The sequence below is a fragment of the Trachymyrmex septentrionalis genome, unplaced genomic scaffold (assembly GCF_001594115.1).
Source record: "Trachymyrmex septentrionalis isolate Tsep2-gDNA-1 unplaced genomic scaffold, Tsep1.0 scaffold79, whole genome shotgun sequence".
NCBI lineage: Eukaryota > Metazoa > Arthropoda > Insecta > Hymenoptera > Formicidae > Trachymyrmex > Trachymyrmex septentrionalis.
This window is the reverse complement of record NW_017305977.1, coordinates 537,894-548,710: the sequence shown is the minus strand read 5'-3', so window position 1 is coordinate 548,710 and position 10,817 is coordinate 537,894. Positions and strand designations below refer to the sequence as shown.

At 37.8% G+C, this 10,817-nt stretch overlaps 1 protein-coding gene across 1 annotated transcript; it reads left to right on the top strand.

Annotated features, from left to right (window-relative positions):
* Positions 1-513: 513 nt before the first annotated feature.
* On the top strand, positions 514-4,578 carry LOC108754275 (uncharacterized protein K02A2.6-like). Its single transcript, XM_018496473.1, has 2 exons — positions 514-2,378; positions 2,556-4,578. The coding sequence occupies exons 1-2, from the start codon at positions 514-516 to the stop codon at positions 4,576-4,578; spliced, it is 3,888 nt and encodes a 1,295-aa protein (XP_018351975.1).
* The last annotated feature ends 6,239 nt before the right edge of the window (positions 4,579-10,817 follow it).

Below are 10,817 nucleotides of genomic sequence, written 5' to 3'. Positions count from 1 at the left end.
CACCCGCGAGCATTTATATGTACGCGAGTGACGTCACGAGACGGCGCAAGCGCAAACGGAAAGGAAACAGCAAGGTGGTGCGTGCTCGCCTCATGGCGGGGTCTTTTTTCTGCTCGTCGCCCGAATCTTTGGTATTCTTTTGTAAGGAAGAAATAAAGCAGGAATGAATCGAGTGCGAGTACTTGAATCTTTGATCGAGCACCCTTCCCGTACAAACCAAGATATAACAAACTGGCGACGAGAATGGGATCTGCAACGGTGGTTTTTTTTTCGCTAAAAGCGCGACCGCGTGTGTAAAAGTTTTTTCTCTCGCGGTTCTCGAACAGGAGTTGCACACGTGTTTTTCGGGATACCTCCCGCGACGAGACACTACTACGCGAATCGTTTTGAACAAGACCGTTTCAAAATTTACATTTGAAGTGACTTTTTCGATTTTTGTTCTGCAATTTTCATGGGTGTACACGCGTAATTTGCAAGTTACGAACTTTACACACACGCATATACAAATATTACATGTCGGGCAAGGATAAAGAGCCACGCGACGGAAAACCGAAAATTACAAATACAAGCGCATCTACAAGTACCGCGATAGTTGCAAAGTCGACAATGTCCAGTACCATACAAAATATCGTCGATCCATTCACGCCGGGAACCTCGAATTGGGAAAGATGGTTTACACGATTCGAAGGATGGTTACAAATACACAAAATCACGGAGGAACAAGAACGCGTTTTACACCTAACCCTTTTCTTAAGTGAGAAAGCTTACAACATTCTGTATGACAGTTTAGGCACAGAAAAACCTACGGATAAAACATTTGATGAACTGAAAGCTAAATGCAAAGAACTTTTTGCACCAACTGGATTAGAAATAGCGGAGACATACAAATTCTGCCATCGCAAGCAACTGCCTGGTGAAACAGTACAAGATTTTGCCAGTGCCCTAACGAAATTAAGTACAACTTGCAATTTCGGTATTTTTCAAAATACGATGTTGAGAAATCATTTAGTTTTCGGAATTTCAAGCCGCCGTACACAGAGCAGACTGCTCGAAACCAAGGAATTAACCTATGAAAAGGCATTGCAGATTGCACTTGCAATGGAACTTACAGAGAAGGAAACGAATACCCTCTGTAAAGATACAACACAGGACGTCCACTATCTACATGCAAATAAATTCCAAAAGAAGAAAGATACGGTGACGCCGAAAGGTTCCAAATCAAATACAAAAAAATTTCTCCAAAACTCTCCAAGTATCGCATGCTATCGATGCGGAAAGAGTGATCATAAAGCGGATAAATGCAAATTACCAAAGTATATACAATGCAATTTTTGCAAGAAAAAGGGGCATTTAGAAACGATCTGTTTGAAAAAGAAGCACAGTAATTGCAACGTATTACAGGAAAAGAACGATATTTTCGAAGCCAACTCACTTTTTAATCTGGAAATATTACAATGTGATTCACCCCTGCCAGAACAACGAGGTCTACGGGAGAAATTCCAATTCGACATTGAGGTCAACGGAAAAATGATCAACTTCGAGGTCGATTCCGGAGCTGCAGTCACCATCATGGAAATACACCATGCGAAAATGAGTTTCAAGAATCTGAAAGTGCATCCCGCTAAATTACAGTTAGTGACTTATTGTAATACGCCAATACAGGTAAACGGTTACGCTACAGTTTCTGTAAAATTCGAAAATGAAATGTACACATTGAATTTATACCTTACATCGATCAAACGTACACCATTGATGGGTCGAGAATGGATACGTATGTTCTTGACACGTCAAAACGCGAGTAATTTATTTACACAAAATACAGTTTCACAAATTCGCGACGAAATCGTAGTAAATATAGACAAAGATGTATTTATAAAAAATCTTTTCGCGAAATACAGTAATTTGACAAACAAAAAGCTAGGTAAGGTTACAGGTATGAAAGGTTCACTTACATTGAAACCTAATGCTAAAAAAGTATTTTTAAAAGCTCGTCCTATGCCTTTTAAACTGATACCACGGGTAGATAAAGAAATAGAAAACCTTATAAATGAAGGAATCTTAGTAAAAGTCGAGACTTCAGAATTTGCAACTCCCGTTGTTCCAGTTTTGAAAGCAGATGACACTGTCCGTTTATGCGGAGATTACAGCGTTACAGTCAATCCGCAACTACAAATTACTGAGCATCCGTTACCTACAATTGATGAACTGGTTTCTGAAATGTCGAACTGCACGGTTTTCGGTAAAATTGATATAAAATGGGCATTCTTGCACCTTGAAATGGACGAAGAAAGCTCACAAATCCTGACGATAAATACACATAAAGGACTTTACAAAGTCATGCGGCTAATGTACGGAATCGCATCGGGACCTGCTCTATGGCAAATCACAATGGAGAAAATATTACACGGAATTAAAGGCGTTAAAGTCATGCTCGATGATATTGCCATAGCAGCGGGAAACGAATACGAATTTACAAAAATTCTTGAAAAAGTTTTCAAAAGATTAAACTACTATAACATTAAAATAAACGAAAAGAAATGTGTATTTTTCGCCAGTGAGATTACTTATTGTGGGTACATCATCGGCAAAAACGGATTGCAAAAAGACAGCTCGAAATTCGACGCAATTACAAAAATGCCACGACCTAGAAATGTTACTGAAGTTCAGTCGTTCATCGGTATGATAAACTACTATAGTAGATTTATTGAAAATACGAGTACATTATTGAAACCGTTATATGAATTGCTACAAAGAAATAAAGAATTCAAATGGACTGAACGTCAGGAAAAATCTTGGGTAGCAGCAAAAAAGGCTTTTACAAGCAATAAATGTTTAGCTTTTTACGATCCAACACTTCCGTTAGTGTTACACACGGATGCGAGTCACCACGGAGTGGGGGCAGTATTGTCACACCAATATCCCGATGGAACAGAGCGAGCAATACAATACATTTCTCAAACACTCAACAAAACGCAAATTAAGTACAGCATGATCGATAAAGAAGCTTACGCAATTGTTTTCGCTATAAAACGTTTGTACATATACTTATACGGAAATACTTTTAAATTAGTAACGGACCATCGTCCTCTTACAAAAATTTTTGCAAAGGACAAAGGGTTGCCATTATATAGCGCGATGCGCATGCAGCATTATGCAATATTCTTACGTGGTTTCAATTTCACCATCGAGTATAGGAAATCGGAGCAAAACGCTAACGCAGATTGCCTTTCCCGTCTTCCAATTTCTGGAGAACCGGAAACCAATGACGTTGTCGATTTGTACTACGTAAACACGATAGGCTCTTTGCTCATTACGCCTACTAAATTACGGGCAGAATTTCAAAAAGATAAAGAATTACAAAAAGTCGCCAACGCGCTATGTAACGGCAAAACTCTTACACATGCTGATACTTGGGGCATTGACCCAATAGAATTTAGTCTAGAATGCGATATTCTTGTTCGAAATCACATGATTGTAATTCCGACCACATTACGTAAGGAAGTCCTGCAAGAACTACACTCGGGACATTTCGGTATGACCAAAATGAAAGGGTTAGCGCGAGAACACTGTTGGTGGCCCGGAATTACGCGCGACATCGAGACGGTCGTAAAAGACTGCGTCGAATGCAACACAGTCGCGAATGCGCCGAAAGTTGCAGAAAAACATGTGTGGGAAACACCCACTGCGCCTTTCGTGCGATGGCACATCGATTTTGCACATAAGGATAATACGACGTTTTTTATATGTGTCGACGCATTTACGAAATGGCCGGAAGTTTATATTGTTCCAAATATGCTTACAGAACCGACCATCGATATTTGTAAAGAAATCTTTTCGAGATTTGGGTTACCGAATGTTGTTGTAAGTGATAACGGTCCTACATTTACATCCCAGCTATTTCAACAATTCCTTCGGACTTACGGCATTACGCATAAAACCTCTGCTCCTTTTCACCCCGCGTCAAATGGGCAAGCAGAGAGGTACGTCCAAACCATTAAAAGAGCTTTACAGAAAATGCCAACTGGCAAGAATTTACATTCCAGTTTACAGACTATCCTTTTCCAGTACCGAACGATGCCTCATGCCGTAACAGGAATTCCACCTGCGGAGTTAGTTTTTAATAGAAAGATACGAGCAAACCTCGATGTAATGCGTCCAAACAAAAGCGAGGAACGCGACGACAAGGTTAATGTACATAAACAGTGTCGAGAATTCAAGGCGAACGATCGAGTAAAAGCGAGAAATTATACCGGCAAGGCAAAATGGATTTTTGGCACTATAGTACAGCGCATCGGAAAATTAAATTACTTAGTTCATTTAGATGACAGTCGGATTTGGCGACGTCATGTCAATCAGTTACAATCCACGGGTGTACAAAATACTATAGAGGATTGCGATCATGCTCCGCCGGACGAAACGGAGTCGTCCGCGATCGAAGGCGATGTCACCTTGGGGCCCAGTACGTCAAACGCAGAATCGTCGCCAAGCCTCGGATCCGTACCCACGGATCGCACACTTAGACCTAGGAATAAACTCAAAGCACCTGAACGCCTGCAGTACCATCACCCGGAAAATTGATTCCGATATAAATCAAAGGAGACAGCTTCTTTTTTTTTTTTTTCTTTTACAAAGGAAGGTGTTAGGTGCGTTCGTACATTTATATAGACCGAATATTGCCGCGCCGATACACCCGCGAGCATTTACATGTACGCGAGTGACGTCACGAGACGGCGCAAGCGCAAACGGAAAGGAAACAGCAAGATGGTGCGTGCTCGCCTCATGGCGGGGGCTTTTTTCTGCTCGTCGCCCGAATCTTTGGTATTCTTTTGTAAGGAAGAAATAAAGCAGGAGTGAATCGAGTGCGAGTACTTGAATCTTTGATCGCGCACCCTTCCCGTACAAACCAAGATATAACAAGAGGTACATTTTGAATTTACGCAAACATTTCCTCCCTCACGTTCTCCGACGACGAGAAATTAATTTGCTGGAAGTTTTAAACGCATTACATCAGTATCCGACATGCGAGGGTCTATCCTGCCAATCGACTGCCGAGGGTGTGAACGAGATCGACTGCCATTGTCGCTAACACGAACGATCACGATCGACCTGGCCAACACTGGGTCGCCTTCTACATCGATGAATACGAAATAGGAACGTATTTCGATAGCTACGACTTACCGCTCTTAGATCCAAGATTCCTCTTACGAAACTTCGACGAAACTCTACCACGTATCGATGGAATACGACAACGCTGCAAGGAATATACTTTCTCAAACTTGTGGACAATACTGCTGTGTATTTCTATATTTTTTTGTGTAATGACTATAATTTTAACCAGTTTCTTGATCTGTTTACCTCTGATTGTAAGTGAAATGATCGATTGATTGTACAGTTATTTCATAAAATTTTTCTTCATTGTAAATATAAATTTGTAAATTCTCATGCTGTATGCCGTCATGTTCAAACGTGTATTCTTTCAAAAAAATAAAATAACTATTTCATGTAATATCTCTTTTAAATAAACGGTTTAAATTTGTAAATATTGCCTATTTCTTACTTCTATCCCCACCCTCATTTACAATAGATACATTTTCTCTCGTATTACAGACTTACAAGGAGAGGCTACGCTCTGCTCTTCAATAAGCATTTAAAAATATACCAAAAAATGAAAATATTTTTTGGTATATTTTTAAATGATCATTACTCGGCTTCTAAGTCCCATTAGCGAGAACGGCTTTACAGGTGTTCATTTGGTAGGCTACTCTAACATTACTGCAAGTTTGATTAAAATTGATGAAGAGCAGAGCGTAGCCTCTCCTTGTTAGATAATGTACATTAAATATATAGAAAAAATTTTTTTAAAGTGATGCTCGAAGACGTCGCACCTGTTGAACGTGTTCGTTTCTGTTTTACCTCCTCCTTTTCTTCCGAGCAAAAGTAAGAACCCCTAGACTTGTAAATTTTCGAATAAGATCTCATCTCTTATAAATAAAAAACATTCACTAAAACACCAACACGTCGGAAACATTGTGCCAACAAAAAAGTGACCGTCATAAAACCACCCACTATTTATGCTCGGTGTTCGTACTCTACCCTCGCGACAAAAAATGGTAACAGTCCCAATCTCCACTCACCATTTTTTCGGACTTTTCCCTCCATTTTGTCAGAGGTCCTCTACTACCCTCCTTCTCCAATCACCTCGTAGGTAGGTACGGTATGAATCAATCAGATCTTTGTATAGGGCGAACCAATCAAATTACACCATTTAATTATTCTATTACCTCTTTCACTCCTCGACTAATCGAAACACGTCCTTTTTCTAGACTGACCGTCTAGGCCACACAGCAGAGGGAGACGTGGAGGGGGTTTTATTTTCGCATCCCATGGCTGCTCACATATACTACTTTAATAAACTTAATATTGTTATGCTTTATCTTTTTAATATAAGACAAATGTAACTTTTTTATTTTGAAAATACATTTTATTTATTTTTAACTTAATATTATATGAATATATGATATATTTGTTACATATTCGCGTTACAAATTCGTTACATATTTGTATTCCATTATACATACTCGTATTTATATATTCTTTAAAAGCATACAATCTATTTTATTAAATACGCCACATATCTCTTCCTTCCTCCCTTCCTCTTTCCTTCCTACCTTCCCCCTCCCTCTCACTTCCTCTCCCTCTTCCTTTCCCTCTTCCTCTTCCTCTCCCTCTCCCTCCTCCCCCTCTCCCTCCCACTCAATCTTTCCACATAAATGTATTATACAACATAATTATTTACATTATGAAAATTTAATAAAACGATACATTAAAAAACACAATTTTAAAGACAGTTTTATTATCTTCAATTAACTTAATTGTCAAATTATTACATTGGAAGTGATCAATCAAATATTAATTGTTATTACGATTTGCCAATCATAATTAATTGATTTATGGAGTTATTCGGAGACGATAAAACCGAACCTAAATAAATTATTCCAAATATTATCTACAAAATGTTTGATAAAACCGAGAAAAGACGATTTTGATGGTAATAACATGCATAATCGTAAGTTTGTAATATTATAGCAAATAAAGTGTTACGATACACGCACGCACGCCCGCACGCACCCACACACACATACAAAAAACAAAATATAAATAACAATGATTAATATCAGTTATAATGTCATTCAATATGGTCATAAAAGGATTGAGAAGACCTACTCTTCGATCTACATCGCATTTGAAAATCTGTAATACGAGGATAGTCTCAGAAGTACCCGACCTGACGTACAAATGGTTGTTGTATAAAAAAAATCACTGTAGGGGAAAGCACCAACTTTTTAAAGCTTAACTATGAAGTTTGAAAACGCTACGTTGTTCAGTATTTGTTTGGCAGCCATCAATAGTGGACGATCTCGGTGAATTTGCAAAGATGGAAAAAATTGGTCATCGTTATGTGATACAATACTTTCATTTGAAAGGTCTTAGCCCAACCAATATCAAAGCCGAGCTGGATTCTACTCTGGAGGAGTCTGCTCCTTCGTTTACAACAGTAAAATATTGGGTGGTAGAGTTTAAACGAGGCCGTACGAGCTGCGAAGACGAACATCGCAGTGATCGATCAAGTGAGGTGGCCATTCCAGAAATGGTGAAGAAAATCCACAAAATGGTATTGGGTGACCGTCGATTGAAAGTGCGCGAGCTAGCAGACATGGTAAACATTTCAAAAAGTGCTGTACATCGCATATTGGTTGAAAATTTGGAGATGAGAAAGCTGTGCGCAAGGTAAGTGCAGCACTTGCTCACAATCGAACAAAAGCAGCGTCGAGAGGATGTTGAGTTAAAGTTCGAATTGCTTCCCCACGCACCCTATTCGCCAGATTTAGCCCCCTCGGATTATTTTCTCTTTCCAAACTTGAAAAAATGGCTCGGTGGTAGAAGATTTACCAACAATGAAGAGGTGGAGTCTGCGGTTAATGGCTATTTTGAGGAGTTCAACGGTTCTTACTATAAACAGGCCATCGAAGCTATTGAACATCGCTGGGAAAAGTGTATCGAGCTAAAAGGAGACTATGTTGAGAAATAAAGATATTTTTTCCCAAATTTTTTGTGTTTTCTTTGTTAGATCGAGTACTTCTGGGACCACCCTCGTATATATCTGTAATATATATCTAACTATACCTATCCTAGAATGAAAAGAACGTGTTTTACTGTTATAACACGAGTGTCATATTACAGTTTTAATATTGAGTGGGAAATTATAACAAACATATATACGTTACACTTGTAACTTGGAATTTGATGGGCAAATTTCGCATCTATAGCAAGTAATCCCAGGAAATGTAAAGTAATTAAACATTCTAACACCATCGAATTACAAAATATATAAAAAAATAGCTATACTCACCAATATCGAAATGAACAAATATTCTCCATTAAACTTAGACTAGCATTAGTTAATGTTTTTAACCGAGATTTGATAGTGAGATTGAAAAAGTGTGCACACATGGCATGAATTGTGCACACATTATGGTGGTATGAATAATTCAACAAATTTACATGATCATTTTTGTAAAACATTTTTTGACAAAATAAAGAACGTAAATCATATATTTATATTTTTATGTTATGGAAAAATGTACAAACATTCTCCATATGAATTAAATCAATAAGTAAGGAAGACCGGGGTCAGTAGACTATAAGGGTAAGTAGAATAATCGAGGCTACGTAATAAACAAATCGTGCGAGTCACGCGTAAACGTATCTGAACACGCAACAGCGACTGTCATTCAGTCTGCTGTGATATCTCGAGAAGGACGCGTTTATCGTAGAAGTTACGCTATAATTCTAAAAAATCATACACGTAAATAAATATTTTTATTCTTAACATTTTTGTTTTACAATCGTATATAATTATTTGAGATATTTGATTTCCATTTAGATAGTAAGTGTAGTTCTTACTTAATAAAGTCCAACAGATTTTTTGTTTGTGTATCTTATCGTATACTGTTAATTTTTTTTTAATGAACCGATGCTACGTAGGCTGCTGGAAAAGTTTCTGCAATCTAGTACTTCCAGTGGCGCGAATGTTCTGCTACTATCATATCCGTAAAATTAGATGTTTTTAACCTATAATTCAATTGACAGTTTGTACCCAAGCCAACTAGTTTTGTTTGCATAGTATTTTAAAAGAAGTTATTTTGTAAGAAAATGGAAATTTCGTGTGAAAATTTTCGGGCAATGATTTTTTACGATTACAAATGTAATCTAACTCCGAAACAATACATCGATCGACTTCATTTGACTTTTGGAGATGAAGCACCATCCAATAGGATTGTTTATAATTGGTTTGCCGAATTCCAGCGTGGATGTACCTTTCTTAGTGATGAATTCCGTGAAGGTCGTCCATCCACGTCTGTTGTTGCCACTAATGTTGCTGTGCGTGAAATGATTGAGTGAGACCGGCATATAACATACCGCGAGATTCAGGCATCCTTAGGCATTGACATGAAAGCAATACATACGATTTTGCATGATCACTTGAGCGTACGGAAACTTTGCAGTCGTTGGATCCCACACAATTTGACCGAAGCTCAAAAACAGGCTCGTGTTAAATGGAGCAAAGAAATGCTTAAGAAATTCAACCGAGGTCGGTCAAATTTGGTCTACAACATCGTTACTGGGAACGAAACTTGGATCTATTCGTATGAGCCCGAAAGTAAACAACAATCCACTGTTTGGGTATTTCAAAATAAACCAATGAAAACCAACAAAAGTTGTTCGTTCACGCAGTGCTGCCAAACAAATGATTGCTTGTTTCTTCGGTTATACCGGACATGTGGCTTTAAAGGATCGAAGGACTGTAAATACTGATTGGTATACAACAATTTGTTTATCAGAAATCATAAATGAATTGCGTAGAACAAACCGAAATCGTCGCATCATCCTTCATCATGACAACGCCAGTTGTCACACAGCACATCAAACCGTTGATTTTTTATCCAGTAATAATGTCGAATTGATGACTCATTGTCCGTATTCACCTGATTTATCATCTAATGACTTTTTTTTGTTCCCAAACATTAAAAATAAGATGCGTGGTGAGCGATTTGAGTCGCCTGAAGCAGCTATTGAAACACGTACACTGATTTCTGAGGTTACAGCCTTAGAGTGGAAAAAATGCTTCGGAAATTGGTTCGAGCGTATGCAAAAATGTATCGATCTTAAAGGCGAATACTTCGAAAAACAATAAAGTCATTTACCGAATTTTACATGTTTTTTTTCATATTATTTGCAGAAACTTTTCCAGCAGCCTACATACTAACCACAACGAAGTTATATAACTAATTTAGTGACGACTCTGATAGTACCTACTCTCAAACTTCTTGAAGTGAAATCTCACTCTAAAATAGTGAAAATACAGTCAGTTTTGAAAAAAAGTGAAAATGTTTTACTTCTCGGAAAAGAATGGCAATATTTCATTCCTTTAAAAAGATTTAACTCAGTAATAAATGTTATAAGTTTAATTCCTTCGCGTCCAATTTCGATATAACTCATTTGACGTGTTTTTTTATGAAACGAACGAATTTAGCAAAAAGAATTATTTTGCTTTGCGAATCTTTCCCACAGCTCCTTTTTCGGAGCTTGGCCAAATTGATCTAAAATTCGGTTCTTGTTGAGTTCACCTCCTCAGCTTTGTACGGAACTTGGACGTAATAACATAAACATTTATAAATATTTATAAATATATATAATTGTGTATGAAATATGTCTATATATGTTGATTACTCTTTTTTCTTTTGTAAAATTACTTT